The 21,036-nt window shown below is 40.1% G+C and overlaps 1 protein-coding gene across 3 annotated transcripts in view; it reads right to left on the bottom strand.

Moving 5' to 3' along the window:
* The window catches only part of STK32A (serine/threonine kinase 32A), a 56,940-nt gene that overhangs the window by 1,402 nt on the left and 34,502 nt on the right, over window positions 1-21,036 (bottom strand). For 2 of the 3 annotated variants that reach the window (XM_013945997.2, XM_013945996.2), the window contains 6 exons: window positions 14,838-14,927; window positions 10,733-10,830; window positions 8,550-8,666; window positions 4,772-4,897; window positions 3,508-3,636; window positions 694-758 (listed from right to left, as the gene is read on the bottom strand). In XM_013945997.2, coding sequence (XP_013801451.1) covers window positions 694-758; window positions 3,508-3,636; window positions 4,772-4,897; window positions 8,550-8,666; window positions 10,733-10,830; window positions 14,838-14,927 — 625 coding nt within the window. Of the gene's footprint in view, window positions 1-693; window positions 759-3,507; window positions 3,637-4,771; window positions 4,898-8,549; window positions 8,667-10,732; window positions 10,831-14,837; window positions 14,928-21,036 lie in introns of those variants that run through there. The other variant, XM_067305120.1, reaches the window with a different exon arrangement.

The following is a 21,036-nucleotide window of genomic DNA, read 5'->3' on the forward strand; positions in this document are numbered from 1 at the left end:
AGGAACATTCAAGCTGTAAGGGAAAACGCACACAATGCAAACGCACACTGTTCTCAGGCTGTGTGTGAGCCTTCTGTTTCCCGGCACGTGTGCTACAGCATCTCTTACACGGGATCTGCTCTGAGCCCCCCTCATCACCACTTTCTCCCTGCTGCTTTGGAGCTGCCCCTTCTCAGAGCTCTTTCTGCAGGAACTCAGCAGGCTGTCTCTAGGGAATGGTTACCGGAAGAGGCTCACAAAGAGAAGACCTTATTTCAGCAGGATCATTACAAACCTGGGGCCCAGCTCTGCAACACTGTCTACGCGACTGCAGAAACAGAGTTTCTGTTCTTCCCTAGGTCTCTCAGTCTTGGCACAGGGCCTGTAGCGGATCATAAGACTGGGAGACACTGAAGACCAGCACTTTATCCTGGAATAGTGAAGTGGCAGTAAGGGAAGAAATATGCTTTGCTACAGATCCAGAGGCATGAGTTTGCGCCTTATTTCAGAGGGCTGCCACCCCCTGACCCAGGCCTGAGAGAGCTAAGGGCCCAGAGAAGGACAAGAACGATTTACATTGGCAGGTATTTGCTGGGGAGCTGTAGATCTGGTCTCATCATACTACCTTGTGGCTACTGCATGGAATTGGGAAGGTTATCAGATCTGCCTTGTCAATGTGCCAGAGTCAGTCAGTACTTTTATATCAGTACTTACTTTTCTCTGTTGAAAACAATGAAGTCCCTTTGGAGTATCTCTAGGTGCTTTTGAAGATGGCAGGCCTTCCACATTGGAATGGAAAATATAAAAAGATGGGAAAAGAAATGGAATAGATTCACAGTTAACACAAAAACGATATTTCAAGGACAACTTCAAGGAGATAGAGATATCTTTAGATACAAAATATCTTTAGCGCTGCAAGTTGGGAGAAAGGTATTAGGACTCCCCCTCCTCTCATTTAAAACTGGGATGTATACCTGCTCCAAATTATATGTCTTGTTCCTACAGGAATTTTGCTATTGCAGAAACCCTAAGAACTCTGCAAATGCATAAAACAGTTCACCACAGTGAAGCCTTCCAGGCCTCAGGATGTACCCCTAGATGTCTTTGCACAGTGTACAAGACAATACAGTGCAAACTGATGGAGGCCACAGCAGCAGCAGCTCAAGAGTTATTTCATGCTCTCGCTTGTAGAAAGCCAATATGAAAGAAACAATTCGAGCACAGGTTGCTCTGTTAACTGTGCAGTGAGCTGTACTCCCAAACAGACTCACAGCATGTACAGGGGGATCTTGTCTCAACATCGCAATTTCTCCATCCTGTTACCATTGGAAGGGAAACAACCACATGATCAATCACAACAAGCAGAAACACCCACGGCAGTTTAGGCAGAATCTGGAGAACACGAATTCCTATAGTCTACATTATGGGAGAAATTTAAGTTGGCAAAGTGCTAAATAATCAGCTGAATTTCCCCAAGGTTATTAGATTTCTCCATAGTCCCCCAAACTGCAACTGAGTGTTCAGTCTTACATCTTTCTCTCAGAGAAAGAATTTATTTACAGGTACTTTTCAGGAAAAGTAGGAGCAATCTGGAAATGCACACAAAGCTCGTGTGTTTTTGCATCCTCTTTTTGTCTGTATTGGATAAAGAGACAAAAGAGAATTTTGCGTAACACAGGACTGGGAAGTAGGAGATAGATAGGGGCTCCGGTTGTTACTGTTCAACCATCGCGTGCTATGCGCCCTGCAGAACATACCAATGGACACTCTCTTCCCCATGGCGCTTACAGCACAGAATATGACACTGCGCAACAACTGAAAACTACAGACAGCAGGGGAGGAAATGGGAGCTTTGGAAAGAGACTCATGAAGTTTCTTAGCTACATCTCTGCATGCCTGCAAAAATGTTCTAGCCCCAGCTTGGGCTTCCTCCTTGTCCAATGGGGAAAACAAAGGGAGTCTCTGTTAGTGCTGAATGGTGCTTTGGGAGTTTAGGATGCAGTACTGTGGACACGACTATTATTAGCTGTCAGGTCGCAGAGCCCTGGGAAGAGCCTGTCTCATTTCCTGAGCTCAAGGAGCTCTGAGGCCAGGGGGAAGCAAGCAGGAGGCCAGGATCAGCGTCATGTGCGTTCGCCTCAGGCACGGCCCATCAGCAGCCACGGGCACACTGTGTGCAGACAGTGGGGAAAAACAGCCCGGGGCAAATAAAACAATTATGAGGCCTAACTCCTGGTGGAAAGAATGGTTGCGATCATGCTGGCACTGGGCTTCTTTGCCTGAGAGCTAACACTCTGCAGCACCACGAGCCACTGTGAGTACACCCAACGCTTGGGCCCAGCAACACATGCCACCTCTGAAACCTTCATTTGAGCCTATGCTAAAGGGCGACCTCAAAGACGCATGGGTCCTGCACGGTTCACCTGCCACCGCACACACTTCACCGACCGTGACTCACAGCTCACACCCTCGCAGATGCCAGCCTTGTAGACCGCCGCCTAAGGAGTTACAGTCCCCCGTCACATTTAATTCCATCTAGGGACTCCTATCATTTGTTGCTGTCTTACACAGCTCATCTCCTTTGAGCCACTATTTTCAAACACACCTGTGGCAGTAAATAGTACACTTGAGATGTTGCACCTTGATATATTCTGTTACTGGTTAGAAAGAATGTTGAAAAAAATCTTACTGTCTGTCCTGCATGCAAAAATACAGCAGGAAAACCAGGCAAGTTTTTCTTTGTGCTGATGTATGGGAGTCAATCACCAACTGTGATTCAAGGCTGCTTCTGAGTTTGTGAGAACTGGCAGACAAGACATGCTTTACAAACCTCAGGGAATCTTCCCATCTGACAGGAATGAGAACTGAGAAAATATTTACACAGATTCTGCATTCCCCTAACTTCTACTGGGCTACAAAACTGGCCTTTTAGCACTTAAAGTTAAGTTTAGGGATATGTACTCTGGAGGAGAAGGAGGTGAAAGGGAGCAGGGCTGAAGCAAAGAAAGAGGTTTTTCCATTGCGTGAGGAAAGGCAAAAGACATGGGAGAAGACAGGAAGGCTCTGGTGCCAAGAGAGAAGATGGTGTGCTTGTGCTAGGGCATGGAGTGGATGAATACAAGGGCCAAACCACCATCCAGGGTCAAACCCTGAGAGGCCAATCAATCTTTGATGTGAGGTGATTTGACCAACAAGCCTCCTTTGAAAATAAAGACATTTCCAACCCATCTTCTCTTTTCTTTTTTGAATAATTATTCACAAGTCATATTGGCTTCATAAAACCAAACCCACTCTTTGAGGTCTGTCCACTGCACAGAGATGGAACTCAGGCCTCTGACAACATTCTGGTCAGCTGCCACCTGCAGCAGCAAAGGACATGTTGCTTTTATGGGTGTTTGTGTCCAGTGGTAACAAATAAAGATTCAATTTTGTATTTGAAAGAGCTATTACTGAGGTTGTGATAAAATATTTAAGATGTTCAGAAATGCAGCTGACCTTTAAATAACTTTAATAAAGAAATTCTGTCACCTGTGAGGAACTGCTTTTGCTGGTATCTTTCTCCCTTTTAGCCAGGCGCTTTTTTTTCTTATGAAGAGGTTTGGATTCTAGGATCATTTCTTCAAGTTCAAAGGTTGGGTCACAGTTCAGTCTGCCTTTCTAGAGGAAAGAGAAAGGTTGTCTTAACTGATCAATCCCTGTCTTGAAGAGGCTCTCACAAATTGGACAGTGTCTGAGAACTGAATTTTGTAAAAAATATAAGCTAATTACAACCACACACATAGCCAGAACACCTGTTGCTTACATATTTTATCACTTTTATCAGTTCCCCCAGCCAGGAGGACACTGTCAAGGTGTGTTTGCATCATTTTAAAAATTACCTGCTCTTTGGGGGGTTATTGCTTATACTCAACCCACTGGCTGCTTCAAAGTGAAAGCTAGAACAACGTTTCTTGACTGGTGGGCTGTGGGCTTCCAGTGGGCTGCAAAATGTTAGGAGGTAGTACAGTAACCTGCAAAACTGTTTTAAAGCAATACACATGTACACTGACCACAGAGAAAACCAACAGAGAGGAAAATACATACAATCAACAAATGTTCATAGTTTAGCCCACCTTTTGTTTGGCTGTAAGTGAAAAGCAATTAGAGTAAGGCTGCACAGGACGGTCCTTGGATTTTTTTCCAAAAGGGTTATGTTACTTCTGTGCTGGTTTACTCCAATTAAAAAAGGATCAGATACACTGATTTACTGTGTTTGTTCTTTCCCTATGACTTTCTGCATTGTGTCTATGCATGGGCTTGTTAGGGAGAGTCACGCCAGGGATAAACAGTTATCACAGAATGGGTGGTGACCTCCAGGCTGCTAATGAGCCTATGTCTGTTCATTGTTCTTTTTTTTTCATTTGGAGACCTAGTCCTAAACATGGCTGGTCAGAAAGGTGGTTCAGTGCAGGATGGCTCACAAGCACTGTGATCACATATTTCATTTATCATGGCAGGATGGTCAAGAGCATGTAAGATCAATTCTGTATCGAGAAGTTCTGAGAATATTACAGAGTACATCAAGTTTGGGGCAGCCATACTTTGTGGTCATCCCTTATTAGTCTTTATTACAGCACAGAGGAAGTTGAAAATTTTGCCCTTGCTTCTCTTTCTCCTGCAACTTATTTCATCTGATGCTTTTGCAAAAAATGTGTTCCCATTCTGATTTGGTGCAAGGCACAAGGGAAGGCTGCACTATGTAAACAGAGACACTATGACCCACTAAAACTTTTTTAAAATAAAATTGCCTTACTGTGGGAATGAATTCTGGCATTATACTTTTCTGAAGAACAGCATTCCAGTTTACATCCGACAGATATGGAAAGTCCTGGATATCTTTCAGCTGAGAAAAACGCTTCTCAGGATTTGGCTCAAGCAACTGCAATGAGAGTTAAATGAAAGAGATTAGGAAATGAGACCCGAAAGATAAAATGAGATTAGGTACATACAGACATGTCAGCTGTAAAGTTCCACCAGATAAAAGCTAGGACATAGAAATAACAATCAGATTTTTGAATATATATCTGTCAGCAGTTGCTTTGTAAAATGCACCAATTTTGCCTTTGATAGCTAGATACTGTTTCCTACTGTCCTTATTCAGCAGGTACCCAGGGAATGCTTTAAATACTATGGTAATATTATGTAGTTACAAAGGCAAGGGAGAAAGTTCTCAAGGACAGCTTTGTGTATCATTTATTATTGGGGGTAAGTCTGAGGCCTGTGTAGTTTTCAGTTTCTAGAATTTGGGCTAGACTAAGTTTGGCTATGCACCACACATGTGAGAAGAGTAAACGGAGGAAGAAACAGGGCCATGACTTTTCCTGCTCTAACCTATCAGCAGTTGGTGGGGACCATTGCCATTTGTCTCTAGCGTAGGCTGGTGGCAAACAACTCCTTGTTTTCAGAGCAGGAAGGGAAAGGGGAGACATCTCAGAAACACCTCTCTGATCACAGTGCTTCTTGGTTCGGTGCAAAGTCTGTGTTGCACCTTTTTGCCAAAGATGAAATGCTCTAGCGCTTCCTTACGTTGCTGCCCTAACTCTTCTCAGTCTTCCTTCATTATCTTTCAGTCCAGTTTCCACCCTGGGTGCTCTTCACTGGTTCATGTGCCTGGACAGGCAGTCCTACCCTTACCCTCCCTGACAGTTCAGAGAGTTGAAGCAATATCGCTACAGACCCAAGAGAGCACTGGCCTGTAGCAAAGGGAAAAGTTCTCCTTAACTGGGAGAAATACCCAACTCTGTCCCACCAGGTTGCATTCAGGAAAGTGGCCTTATTTGTTCAGTGCACTTGCCTTTGGAATTCTCTTCTGCTGTCAGAGCCGGAGCAGTTTAGCTGGCGCTGGCCCAAAGCTCAGAGCAGAGACCTCAGCGCAGTTTCATCCTGCTTATCACAGAGTCCAGTGTTTGGCACACACACTGCAGTGTAAGAGCCAAGGTACTCTCGCAGCTAACGGCTTCTTCCACTGGGATGCTTACTTGGCCACAACCAGAGAAGACAACAATCCAGCGAGTTCTTTCTTATTAGTAAGGTAAGCACAGTGCTAAGAAGGATGACATCAGCCAGCCCAGAGTGTGAGCAATCATCCAAGTGCTCCGTTTTAACAAGTCCTTTTCTTTTTCCAAGGGGACTTTGCAGAGTCTGTTTAATTTGTCCTGTGTACTTTCTCACTTACCCAGTTTAAATAACATCCTAGCAGGAATAGATTTATTGTCTTTGATATCTGGAGCAATTTTACCCTCCGTACCGTTGTATTACCAAGGGATATATATGTGCTTGGCTCTTCTTTTTTTAAAGTATTGTACTTATCCTGTCTCCAGTACAACCAAGAGATTAGCACCAGCAACTAAATGACTTTTTATCTGTGGTGAAATGTAAGTTACCTCTGAGAGGGAAACAGGCTGTTAAAAGCTGGTAAACAATAAATGCCATGAACAACAAAAAAAAGCCACTCTAATTATTCTGAAAGCTATTAAAATGCTACTTGTCTACCAAAAACAATGGTGGAAGCTCCACAGAACACAGCTCCAGGAAATAAAGCATACTTAACAATCCTACGTTAATACAGGGCATTTTGAAAGGCTATGTCTCTTCTATTGCTCTAGCTAAGATTCCCTTCACCAGGGTACATAAGTGACTCACAATCTTTACATCTATTTATTCTTATTTTTATGAATAGCTTTTATTCCCATTTTAGGAACAGAAGATGAGGCACAGTGATATTAAACAATTTGCCCAAGGTTAGAAAAGGCATTTGTTAGAGAATGAGGAATTAAACTCTTGCCTTTGAATTCCCAATTTAATGTGTATCAGTAAACCATCCTGGTTTTCTAACTCCAGTAATGGAATATTCATATCCATAACTCCAGTGTGAAATAATGAAAATCATACTGCTTATTTTCAGCATTTTTTATTAATGCTGCAGGAATAGCTCATGTGGAAGGAAATGACTGAGTTTTGTTGCTAAAGTTCTAGGATTCAACACTGCATAAACTCCTAAGAGTATGCTCTCCAAAATTCTAGCAGGAGAAACAGACAATCCCCACCTTCCTGAATACAGTCAATAAGGTGACCACTTCAACCCTGTTTAGTTTTAGTGCTTGTAGCTAGGATGTGAACAGCAGCAGTACATACTAAGAAGCAAAAACTGCGCCATCAGGGTGCTTGAGATGGAGTGACTGAATGATAACATCACTCAATTTGTTTTTTCTCCTGACTGATCTCTGTGTTTTAAGTCCTAACATGAGTGATGTGGGTCTGCTATGAATCATCATTTGCTTTAAACCTTAATAAATAGGAAAATTCACAGGATGTATTTGAGCCAGGACAAAACCCCAGTTTGCCTCATATATAATACATATGGCTGTTAAACCAGATGAAAAGGGGCACTTGGAAATTTAAATAATTGTGACACTGCATTATTAATTCACAAGGCAGCCTGTATGGCTTGCAGCATGTTGTGGTTCAGGAAAAAGCTTTCAACAAACAAAAAAATAAACAACAACAGAGACAGCATCTGTGGTAAAAATCCCTATATTACTGTTAGGCTTAATGAAATTCCAGCTCCATTTAATTTTAAGTAAATAGGGATAGTCTTCAATTTTCTGCTTGGAAAATACACTGTGTTTCTGTTTCAGCAAAGAATTGATGTGACATTTTCATTAGAAAATTTGAGAGTATTTTATTAGTATGGATAGAAATAATTATATGTACTACTCAGAACAAAAACATATGAAAGAAATATTAAGCACTATTTTTTACTTATATTTCTTTGAAAATTTGAAAACTATTTAAATAATTTCCAAAATTTGCAAAATCAGGTGCTGTTAAGCAGGGGACAATATTCCAACTTTGTTGCCATTGGGTGTATACAGTGTTTGACATTGTCAAGCAATAGTTTTTTTATTGAAGATATGACTTCACTATGAACATGGTTTTAGTATCAAAATGATTCCAATAATGATTTTGAAGCAATTTTGACAACAACAGTTTTTTTAAAAAACTAATTACAGTGGTGCAAAATATTCTTGGCAACAAAGAATTTCAATAGTATCAGCATTTTTTTGCAAAACATTTAATTAGGGGGAAGAACAGTTTTTCTTCTCTCAAATCAAAATTTTTATGTATTTTTTTCCCCCAGATTCATTTAGATATATATCAATATTCAGTTCCAAGCTGTATCATTTCAGAGAGACAAAGTTACAGGAGAAGCTCTGGAAACAAACACTGCATATATCCTTAGCAGAGATGCATTAGCAGCAACCTTGTTTGACAATGCAAACTTCACCACTATTAGTCCAAGAAGCAGTACCATTAGTTGATTATATTAGTCCAGGTATAACATAAAAAGCTAGATATTTATCTAGCATCTGAAGGTTGCTAACACTAGATCTGGACACAATTTGCAATGAATTCCCATAACTTACTACAAAGGTCATAAAGCACAATGGAAAGACTCAACTGGTTTCAGCAGGCTCCCAGATATAATATATCCCTTTTCCTAAGCTATCCAGTTCCACAGCTGCCCTCACCTTTTTGATCAGTGACACCATTTCTTTGGACCAAGCAGCAGGGTACATTACTGTAGCTGTCCTGAACACATGAGCAATTTCATTTGTCGAAGTGTTGGAGCGAATATGGTATGGCCTCTGTGAAAAATACAACATGGAAAGCATTTTAATATCTGTTTGTTTGTTTTTTTTTAAACACCTTAGGAAATCTTTTTAGGCAAGACATCTCCAAACAAAGTCTCTTTGTACATTCCTCAAACCTCCCACTGCTGTTCTAGATCGAACCATTGAAAGTCTGTCACTGTGGGATCTTAAATCAGTTGAAATAAACAGAATACTACAAAAGAATATAATAACGTCAGCAAGAACAACAGAAATAACCAGACATTTAAACAGCATGATATATAGGAGGCAAAAACAAAGGTTAGAGTTATTAAGCAGCATGTGTTTTCTTGGCCTAGCCAATATTTGTATCTTAAAGGGATATCAAAAAGGATTTTATATATAGTGTTGTGGTCAGAACATTCCCAATATTCCCTGTAAAAAGTATGGATGTTTTCAGTTCTTTATTCATGTTGGAGATGTCACAAGTAGAAAGGAGCAGGATTTCTCCCTTCTTTCCTTTGGAAAGGTGACCACTACAGGGAAAAAAAAATAAAAAAATCAAATCATATGAAAAATAATGCCCCAAGAAAGGTGAATGAACAGAATTCCCAAGTATAACATTGAGCTGCAGAGTGACCCTTCATTTCTGTCCAGAGATCCAGTTTCATGGCAAACAAATCTGAACTGTGTCTGAAGACTATCTGGTTACATATTCCAGGTGAAATGGAGTCAGGCCAACCCTGGCATAAGTTCAGGTTTATTTAGGGTAATAAATCTAAAATTATGTGCCTAGACAAGGAAAGTACACCAATTTGTTACTATGTAGGTAAACAGTCACCTCTGCTTTTAACTTCTAAATAGAGCAATATCACAGCTTTACTTAAGAGAATTTGCAATGGATAGTGTTTCCATTTTGAAAGATTTTTGATTCCCAGATTTTTACAGTATTTATGGGGTTTTATACTTTTACAAAATAATAGTTACAAACTGTGATATGAAGTCAGATGCATTGTGTTTAATATGTACAGACACTAGATGGAACTCAAGGTTTCCTTTCACTTCCCCCATAAGGTGACCACCACTAATGCTACCATCTTATCATGGCTGTGCCATGATGCTTGAATATATAACAGCATTCTACCCTCACATTTGAAAATAACACCATCAAGTCAAAAGTCAATGCGATGAACAGTCCTGCAATTCATTGAACTTTCAGAACAGAATATTCAAATATTATATTAATATTTTTATGATGGACACATGGCTTCAGTCACCCAACACTTAAGACAGCCATGCCCTCTTAACTTGTCTGAACTTGATCACTCACAATTTGAGATACTGTTCACTGTTCCTTAAAATATATTTATCAAAATGATTTTTTTAGGCATTCTGCAAGGACTGATTATAGAGTTCCTTACAAATATGTTTTGCACACTCTTACTGAAAGAGGAGGTTTTCTAGCCTCACAAGGTGTTAAAACACTCTTTTGCTTAGAAGAATATAATTTAAATAATTTTATCTATGTCTTTTACGAAACACTTCCAAAACATCTAATCACCAAACCACAAGGCCCCCAACTTTAACTGAGTTAGAAGCAGAACATCAACATGACAGGACATGAATTGTGCTGTATTAATAATTCACACGTTGTGGTTTACTTTTGCTCAACCTGCTCGATCTTACTGCAATGGTAATATGATTTTATTTGCAAGTTCTCTTTTTTCTTGCAGGATGGGAGCTCAGAGTAAATTACATTACAGTCCAGACTCCATGAATTCTCATTCATTAAGTAGATGGCTCAGTTTCCATTGCCCAGCTTATGTCAACTGACAGGCCCTTGGACACAGTGAGGAATTGTCCTGATGAGTTGCTCTATATTGCAGTGGTTTCTTTTGGAGCTCTTAGATGTGATCCATAAGGACTCTGATGAAGATTTGGTTTCTACTGCCTATGTTGTAATAAACCTTAAAGCCTTGAATTTGGCTCAGGCCTTTCATCCCTGTTGTAAGGTGTTAATCTTTCCAGTACAGTGTTTAAAGAGAGAGAGAGAGACAGACAAACAGACAGATAGGCAATGACAACTGCTGCATGGTACATACCCGGGTTCTAAGCAGCTCGTAGGCAGTGATTCCTAATGACCACCAGTCAACAGCAAAGGAATAGCCAATAGGTTTTGTGGAGTTAAACATTTCAGGTGCTGTGAAATACAGAAAAAAAAGTAGTTTGCCTTACTGCAATCTCAAGAGGAAATCAGCAACACAGAATGTTTGCTCCAGTGATGCAGAAAGCATCCCTAATCATTCTGCCAAAGACACAAATTGATCATTTCTTTTTCTTCCTCAAAACAATGGTATATGGTTGGTAGATTGGTCTTATACCAAAATACCACTGAGGCGGACAAGAATTGGAACTCATGGGTTTCCTTGCAACAATTCATTTTTTGATCTTTGTCAAGTTCTTTAACTGTTGTCTCAATCTTGTAATGCAGAATAATTCAATACTGAGGTACCTCAGAGTGGCAGTGGAAGGCTAAATGTTAATGCATATAAAACACCCTGATGCCACAACAGAACAAATGCTGTGCAATGTATTATTGCTACTCCCTGCAGCTAAATAGGAACACCTGTTGATGTCACGTCCTGCTAAATGCTATATTCCGGTGTGGAGCCAGCATCTGACACAGTTCACAGCATGCCAGTTTAACCCAGATATTTGCCTGCACTGGAAACAACCACACTTTGATATCTGACCCTGCTGACTAACTAAACATACAATTACTATGGTATGAAGCATCTTCTATTGTGTTAAAATCCAAACAAGCATTTCAGCTCCTCTGCACTTTGCTTTCCGCACCTCTGAAATGGGACTGACAATAATTTCTAACCCTAATGGACTGTTGCAAGACTTAATGTGTGTAAATGATGGGATGGCCTTGAGTAACAGGTGTGCTATCACCATTGTAACTTAAATGCTGAATGTCCTATCAATACAATCCAATTCATTTGGATTACAAAATGGTTTATATAATAACTATATAACCACTAAGAGATTCACTGGACCCCATTAATTTTTGTGTTGTATAAAGAACTAAGAACTCCATCTGTTCTGGTGCAGAATTATTTCTACATTGCTGTACTCCCATTCCTGGGTTATCTGAGAGCCTCACAATTCCTAACATGTATTTCCTCTCAATATTTCTCTCCCCCCAAGCAAGAAAAGAATACTACCTTTTGCTGACACAGGACTTGCCTGTTATCTCATAGTAAATGTGCTTCAGAATAACACCCTAATTCACTAAATCTAGACCTAAACTTGGCCTGAATATCTTCTCATTTCCCTCAGAAAGCTTCTCTACTCTTCAACTAGAGCTCAATAGATTTTCTTCTTTGAAAGCTGTTCCCTTCCCACTCATATCTCTTTGCTCATATTTAAAGTCTTTCAATCTGGCAGAAACTAAGTACAGCCTCACACAATGAATGAAAGCAGCTCTTTAGAAACATTAATATGCAGTGTAAACATGGACATAGTGCCAACTACACCCTTGGCAAGAAAAAGCAAGTTTTAACTGAACCAAGCCTGAAAATCACAGCTTTTTAAGGAGGAAATTACCAGACTAGCAGGAAGTGGGTAGAGGCATAGACTGAAATGCTCTTTCTCCTTCTTCGCCAATAAATTTCTCCTTTGAGATTAAAGAAGAAAATTACTGTAGGATTATTTTGTGATATGGAAAGCAAGAATTGTTCTAAAAAAACTCACAAAACAGGAAGCAATGCTTTTGTTTTGTGTGTATTTTCCTTTTTAAAAGGATTGTGCCAGGTGATGCAAAGGTGAAAGGTCAATTTTGTTATTCTGATAAAAAGGAGACTCCTAATAGGAGAAGGGTTATTTGCAAGAGGATTGGGATAAGCTACAGCTGTGTGGAGATTTTTTTTTTTTAAGGTCTTATGAAAGTAGGGTGGGTTGTTTTGTGTTAGCTGTACAGAAATGCTATTGAGTGTTTTTGCTTCATTTAAGAAAGTCAAATTTATGGCTTATCTAATACAAAGACTCTCTGTGTAGTGTTTGCATAATGGTTCTTTTAGTATTAGCTCAAGATGTTTCTTTCTGATCCATTTCCTGCATGTTCCAGGCTGGATTTCTTTCAGGTATGTTAATGTTATTCTGATGTATGTTTATTGACTGTGCTTGAAAGATAGGTATCAGGCAGGTCTCTACCTGCCTGACTACTTCATTGACCTAGCCAGTAAATGGGCATAAGTAAATTTTCTGCACTGTTCTTCTAAAGGGGGGGGGAAATAAAAAGCTAAAAATTTTGAGTAGTAGGGAAACAATGTCTTCATGGGGAGCAAGCCCTGTGTGTCTTCCTTCCTCGTGTGTATGCTGACTTGCTTGTGTGTACAGGGTACAGAACACTTGGGAGTAACAAAAGCAGTCTCATTAATAAAAATTGGGAACACACTTTTTGCAGAGAGGGCACTAAAGATTTCTGTATTTTGCTGGTATGACATGGGGTATTGCAATAAAAATCTCACTCTAGAAAGTCGCCTTAAGAACAAGCAAGAAACTCTACTGTGGTATAGAGACAGCTTAGTAACAGCACGACAGAAAACTTCTCCTAACCTCCAGGGGCTTGAAAAATTGAATCTGACTCAATTGAATAAATAGATTTCAGCCTATGCTTCCTCTGTAGAGTACCAAGTAGAGTTATCATTACAAATCCCTTCTACACTCCTCTAGGGAATCAGGACAGCAAACTTGGTCCATCATACTTGAAAACTCTGTGCTTCCACCTGACTCAAGGCTGCAGTAGGGCTGATCCACCTACTCCTGAGTCACTTTGCCCTAGGAGAACATAACCCATGTGCACTCCTACTGTTGCCTGGCATGTTTTGCTGCCTGGGACCTGCCCCATGACATTGCCTGGAAGGAAAAAAAAGACTTCCTAACAACTGCATTTCTTGTGAATCAAAGAAGGGGAAAGGGACAGTATGTAACCATAGCAACCAGCCCTGCTACTTAGCACAGTAGAAACCTGGAAGCTTGTACCACATTTTCATAGAAAGAACATTGTGCTCCATGCACAGCAGTGCAGACTGTGCAAATGTGTTGAGTACTGGGGAAGTGATTGTGCCCAGCACTCCAGAGCCTGTGTGCGCTTTTTTCTTCTGTGCATCTGAGTTTCTAGGGCTACATATGGCTTGTTTTCACTTGTTGGTAGAAATAGCCAAATCTATTAATATCAACAACATAGATACAATAAGAGGGAATTTCAAAAAGACTGAAAAATAGGCTCAGAATTTATCTTCCAGTTGTGGTGGTAACTTCTGCACCAACTGTGTACCCTTTGTATTGGAAACGTGCACTCAACATCATTGCATTCTGCAGCCCCACAGCTGCCCTTGCTCTTCTTGTCCTGCTATTTGGAAGACAGGATGTTGTACTCAGTGCTAGAGATCAGAGCTAAAGTCTAAGGTGGCTCTTGCTTATGTGGATCTTGTATCAATGTGACACTGGCTGGCAGAGCTGTTCTTGACTGTGTTAGCATGACATCAGAATCTGAGCTCTTCTCTACCACGCTAAGTGGTTTCTGCAGCTCATGAAAATACCAAGTTTTAAGTCCACTCACTTGGCCTAAATAGAGTAATACTAGTTTTTAAAGCAGCCAGTTTATATAAAAATACAAACTCTGAGCTAGTGATGCAACACTAAGACTTGTGCTAGTTTAGTAGAGGACCAAATACAAGCATCTGTGCTCTGATTCCTTCTCAACATAAGGTAGTAAGAGCACTGCTTACATCACTGTTACATGGCTTTACTGCTGCTCGTGAAATGCTCTGAGATCTGAAGGGTGTAACTATCTTATTTTATAATCCAAAGCAAGCTGTACAGTATGGCATAATGTCACTAAAAGTGTTTGAAGTAGGCTTCCTTTGTTCTACTGTGTGAAATCAGTACATGGACACAAATTTTTCAACTGCATTAGAGTATTACTAGAGGGGGATTCCTCTCCAGAATCTTCCTTTCCCTCGCTTCCCTTCCCTTTCTCATTTTAAACAAATGTATGCATTTTGTTACATGCAGGAACAAGAGAGCTCAAACTCTCATCAAATCTCTATCTCTGTTACTCTCTCTATCCCTGCACAGCCCTCAAATCAAGCCCATAAAACAGCAATTCAAATATCTGTAATCTTTATCAGTTCTTACCCATATATGGCTTTGTGCCAGCAATTGTGGTGACTTGTATTTCTTTAGTCAGCATTGTGGCAATATTGAAATCAGTGATGTGCACGTGTCCTGAAAGAGAGAGGTTAATGAGTAACTGAATTTGCTTTAATTTCATACTAGAAATAGCCTTGAATCAGAAACTTAAAATATTCTATGGAAAGATTTTCCAGGAAAAAAATTTCTGGGAGAACTGATGGGTAATAGTTTACCTTGTAGGCTGCTTACAGATGTATCTTCTCCAAGTAGTACTTAATGAACATCACTCTGACTGTTTCCAAATTTTGAATGGGGGGAGAGGAAGATAACTGAATTTTTTTTCCTTTGAAAAAAAATCCACTATATTTAATATTTAAAAATATTCCCTAATATTTTTAAGCAATAAGTATTTGAACTCTTAGTCTACTTAATATCTTGGTCTCTTACGCTCTCATGAATTCAATACTTTTGATGTCGGTCTAAAAGGATATACCACGAAATGGTCTATTTTTGATGAAAGCCATTCTGATGGGGAATTCCCAACCAGCCTCATTTATTTCTATCTTGAGTTTCATTTCAGTGCTGCTGAGAGACCTTCCTAAGCTCAGACCATAACTTGTTTTAGCATTGTAAGTGGTTTGAAGATGAGAAGGGGAAGGGCAGTTTTATAGACAGTATATAGCACATTCATAACCTCCTTTCAGTGATCAGTTCGGAGTTTAAGAATCAAAATCCTTTTCTGCTCATAAAAGTAAGACTCACGCTTCTGACTTTTGATGACTGACTAATAGAAATAGCTGATTGCGGCAGTCTGGAAAATAAGGCTTCTTTCAGACAAACTTAGATTATGGTTTTGCACAACACTTAGCATAATACTACTTTGGTCTGTGAAAGGACATGGAAGTACTAGCACAGTAGCTAACAATGCTAACTATGAAAAAATATCTTAAACATCATCTATTTACTCCTTTGTTGGGAAAGGGGATTACAGCATAATGTGGAAATGCCGAGGTGAGAAACAGAAACTTTGGGTTTCTGGCTGATAGCATTTCTATGCTGTGTACTGCACAAAAGTACACAGTACCCATCTGTTGGTAAAGAGAACTTTTAACCAGGTGTTAATCTGCTGTACACATAAGAGGATGACTGGCATAAAGGGGTAGAGATATGCAGTCTGGATGTAACTCCAGAAGAGAAACAGTGACTGGAGAAAAGAAGCAGAAGGAAATATTACAGAACTATAGGAAAATGAGTGTTCTCATTTAATTATAGTTTGTCAATGTAAATTCACTAATGTTGATGTTTTAGTAACTGTCTATAACATAGACATCGCCTTAGAAAAAGAGCCTTTAAGAATCAGCTTATGTTGTTTAAAAAGCCCAGTCATCCCACTAGACTGAATCAGAGACCTTCTTGAGAACATCCCACACAAGAGACTACTGTTCATACAAGGAGAGAATCTGCATGTTAGAAATGGCTCGGTAACAATTCTGAGACCCTGGAAACTTGGTGAACAGCAGGTGCTCAAACTTGTTGCTCAGAAATGGGAGGAACTGCAAATGTGAAATGGATCACATTAGTAGCAGCACTATCACATAAGACTGCTACAATATATTCTGTGTTTTCTTCTTCAAGGCTGCTCTAAATCTGAAGCTACTGCAGAACATGGTAGCCTGTTCCTCACATTTCCAATCGGAAGCATGTTTTACTGTGGATTTACTAGCGCCTTTCTAAAGCACAGCTTTGGAAGACTTTAGCTTTTCTAAAGATGAATTATAAAGATACTAGCTGAACATCACCTATTCTGCAGGACCTAGCTGACCTAGCATCACCCTCTTGAAAAGTCAAATAAGGCATCCTGCAAGAGAATACTTAATGCAAGGCTGCTGTTGCAGTGATGCCATTTTTCACCTGTCTAATGGTGGCTCCAGTCACAAGTGAACTTATTCCAATGGTGTTTGTTTTCAAGAGGATTTTTCAGTCTTACCAAGTATGCTTAGCACTGGCTTTCTACCTGCTTGCCATTTGGTAATCTCATGCGCTAAACACTTCTCTCCATTTTCTCCTCAGAGGATGTCTTTAGAATGGAACAAAATCTTTGCTTAGTAGCAAGCAAAAGAGTAGCACAAGAAATTCAAACATGAAAATGCTCTTGTGGGGTAAGGATGGTTTCTGCTCTCACTGCTACAGCATGAACAACTGCTGCCTGCAAACTGGGAAGGAAGTAAAAGGAGTGGATGTGACTTTTCAGGGATGAGAAAGCAAATGCTTCCACCCAGCTCTTGTCCTATCTCCTGTCTTTGTCTCTTTCTCTCTCTTTTTTTTTTTTCCTCCCACAAGTGCTTAATTTATTTCTGCTTATTCACTCAAATCAGTGAGCTGACCAATCATGTACAGGTAATCAACACAAAGCTGACTTCACTGAAGTGATTTTCTCTTTTTGAACCTTTTGGATTAGTTCAGCCTTATTTTTCTGATTAAATGCTAGCAAGTCATTGTTTCTCCCTGAGCTCATGCACTTTCTCTTAAGGCACTGAATTCACTCATCCTTGACAGCGTTGGACTTATCAAAACCATCAGATGTTTGGTATGTTGTGTTCTGCAGACTCATCACCCTCCTCTGCAATAACAGAGGGCAGCTGAATTGCTATCATTTCCTCTAACTGCAGAGATCAAATCAAACTGGTCTCTACCAAAGGAGATACTATGAGAATGCTTCCCTGAGTCATTAGCTTCAACAGCTAGAAATTCACTGCTGCTGTATTTCATGATTAAAGCAGACTAAGATCACCTTTATATATGGCTAAGAGAGGATGCTTTGTTAATGAACTCCTGTTGTCTTGTTTGGATGCTATGAAAGATTTAAGCAGAACTCTAAAATCCTGCCCAAGTATTTATGGTGTGAGAAGAGTGATTTAAGTTTGCCTGCTGAAAATATCTATGCTAGGCAAATCCAGGGAACAAAAATAGAGCTTCTGATTTTCCCCAAAATGATTATCATGTCCATGTTCCTGCCTGCATCTCTTCAAAGATAAGTGTGTACACAGTATGTAAAGGACAGAAGCCCCCTCTCTTTTCCCCACCCCCTCTTCCTGCATTAGCCCATTGTCAGTGTGCAAAATACAGCCTGGATCATGAGCAAAGTCAAAGGAAGGAGCCCTGTACCTGCATATCCCCTATGCATCCAAACCACTATGTCCTATGGCTGAGAAGGATGGAGGTAGGCATATTTACAGTTCCTCTAGAGACATACCAGGAGGAGGATCAGAATTCAGTCAGAACCAGTAGAATTTGGCCTGTCATACTTTATACAAATCTGGGCATATTCAGTGTTTGGGGTGTAAATTTTGGGGGACAAGGATCATCTCTGTTAGGCACTGGACTCATTAGCACTGAGCCATGGTCAATACACCTCCAGACACTGTTGCCACCCACACAAACTAGGCAGAGAGATGACTGCTGAAGAGTGTCCGAGCAGAATGTCTTTGGATCATGTCTCAACCATTTAACTTTCATCTCCATATCAGGAGCTGGCAAAGATGAATAAATGCTTCACCCCCTCTTCATAAAGTTATCATCTAGCTTTTCAGCCATTTCATATTCTATTATCAATTAGCAATTTCATTATTCCCTGCCTCAGGCTGGGAAAAAGGCATTCTGTATACTGCTCACTAGGATAACTTCTCTGCTAACAGCACTATTTAGGCTATACCATTCTCTGCACCTGTGTGCTCTGTGGGACCATAGTCCCACTGAGGCATAGATTTCCTTATCAAATCTGTGATGCTTCAGTCAGGCTTGAGTTTGAAGGAAGAAAGAAAAAATTGAGGTCCCTCTGGTTAGCCATCTGTACTGCTGGAAGAATATGACTGAGATGTCAGAGCACATCTCTCAGATGCTGCCTGATTGATTTGTCAAGAGCGCATGTCTCTTACTGCTTACAAAATCAGCCAAGTCCTTTTTTCCTTTACCTGCAAAAGAACTGACATCAAATCGTTGGGGAGTACTTGAAAGAGAAGAATGACATATCCAGACAGGGCAGTTACATGCCCTTTATGTCCCTGCATCCTTTTTCTTTTCAGCTTGGTCTCTCACTCCACTTTGTAGGAAACTGTTTTAATAAGTATGAATTATAAAGGCTATTAATAAAAATTTGATATTCCAAGCACAAATATGCCCTTCTTTGGATCTCATTTAAATGATTCACTTCAAATAAATCATAAGTTTTCTATCAACTAGCCCACTTGGGAACTTACCAAATCATGCCAATTAGGCTGCAGGAAGAAGGCTCAGCATGGTGTGGTAAGGTTCCACAGTGACCGCAGTGTTACAGAACAAAGAACAGACTGGATGAACGGGGACATCAGCTACTGGGAGACAAAAGGAAAACACCAGATGTTGCTACTGAGCTTTAGGGTCAAATCCTGAGGCCAGTGTTTTTGTAATTGTTCAAAATCTCCAGCTGTTGCCAGATTCTGAACAGAGCACAGCCAGAGAAGAGGGCTGCATTCTGGGTACTGTGTCCTTCCTGAAATCTCACCCCATGTGCTTGAAATTAGCACTTTAAGATCAAGCCTTTGGTTCTCCTGAAAATGCAGGTCACGTGTATGAGTCCTATGGGTAGAACAGGGAGAAGCAGTTCACACTGTGCTGTGCATTAAGGCAAAGAATGTTCTTATTAAATTCAGCACCTCTATTATTACATAATTCCTTCACCTCTCTAGAGCATCTTTTGTGCAGACAACACAAGGTTTCTGTAAATTCAACAGAGAAAACATTTTAAAGTATATGAAGCTAGAGATGTAGGAGCTGTAAAGTGCTGAATCTCTTGGACAGATTGTATCCTAATTTACTTATCTGAGATTAGAGAATAAATGCTGCAAATTAAACCTATAAGACCTGGCTCTTATACTCCCTTTTCAACCATAAGCTCCCATCGCTTCCCTGTTATATAGATATTTAATGGTAATCACTGACTAAAAGATATGCACACTTGGCTGTGGTCTGCTATTAGCTTCAAGCCATCTCCATTTGAAGCTACTGCTACTCAACTGTTTATAATGAAGGCCAAAGGGCTGTAAGAATGAACAAGGTTTCAGTGCTTGCCGCCTCAGTTCACTCTGAGTATCTGCAAGTAAATCCTGGAGTAAACAGGAATGGTTCTCATCTGGGCTATATGTGTAGTGCCCACATTGGCACGAACTCATCCATTTTAGCACCATCATAGAGAAAGAGCAGAACCTTTGGGTTGTGGTACAAGAAATAATACTGAGCAAAGACATTACAAGGTTCTTCCAAAACCTCTTCAGTTTTACTATGGATAAAAATGAAGTTTTTTTCAATTTTATTAGACAAATGATCTGCCCAAAACCTCCTGAAGAATTAATCACAATTCCTGGAAACTCCCATCTGTTACATTCTTTTATTTTCAGGTGAGCCCTGTTGTCACTGAGCCCAATCAATAGACTTATCATTAAAAAAGGAACTCATTTTGCGCTTGGAATGATTGTTGAAGGTGGCCAAGGATTTTTTTTTTGCATTATGATATGCGATCCCAATCTCTGATGTCCAGCAACTGCTTTATTTATTGTGCAGAAAGAAGTTCGCCTTATATTCCATTTTATTTACGACTCACTTAACCCCTTAGGTGAAACTGGTAAGGTAATACCGAATGTCACCAACTAGAACGGCAGATGGAAGCATTTGTCTGGAAACACACACAAACGTGTGGTAAGTTCATGACAGTCAGCAGCAGGAGGACATGTTTGAATGTGTGGCATCATGAGAGGTATTTGTACTATCAAAAACCTGAAACAGAAAGCCTCATACACAAAGATCAAATGATGTATACAAGGGCTCCTTCAACGTAGTCAGTGATTAACACCAACAAAAAGGGTACTGCAGTTTGTAACACAAACATGAACCTCTGTAAATATGTAAATATGAAAAGGTGAATGAGAAACACCATTGAAAGGTACTTCACAGATGAAAAGATTGGCCAAAGGGCAGAGTTAGACAGAAGCAAGAAGAATCTAAAGAAATGAACCTAGTCTGTCTGCTGAAGGTTTTCAGGTGCTTAACACTCTGTGGGGACTGGTCTCAGTCAAGGATATCATAAAAATTAATGTTAGCAAATAACATTTTTCAGATAGTACCTTTGTAAGCCTAGTGAAAGAAGAGGAGAGGGAATGGAAATCTGCAG

The sequence above is a fragment of the Apteryx mantelli genome, chromosome 14 (genome assembly GCF_036417845.1).
Source record: "Apteryx mantelli isolate bAptMan1 chromosome 14, bAptMan1.hap1, whole genome shotgun sequence".
Lineage (NCBI taxonomy): Eukaryota > Metazoa > Chordata > Aves > Apterygiformes > Apterygidae > Apteryx > Apteryx mantelli.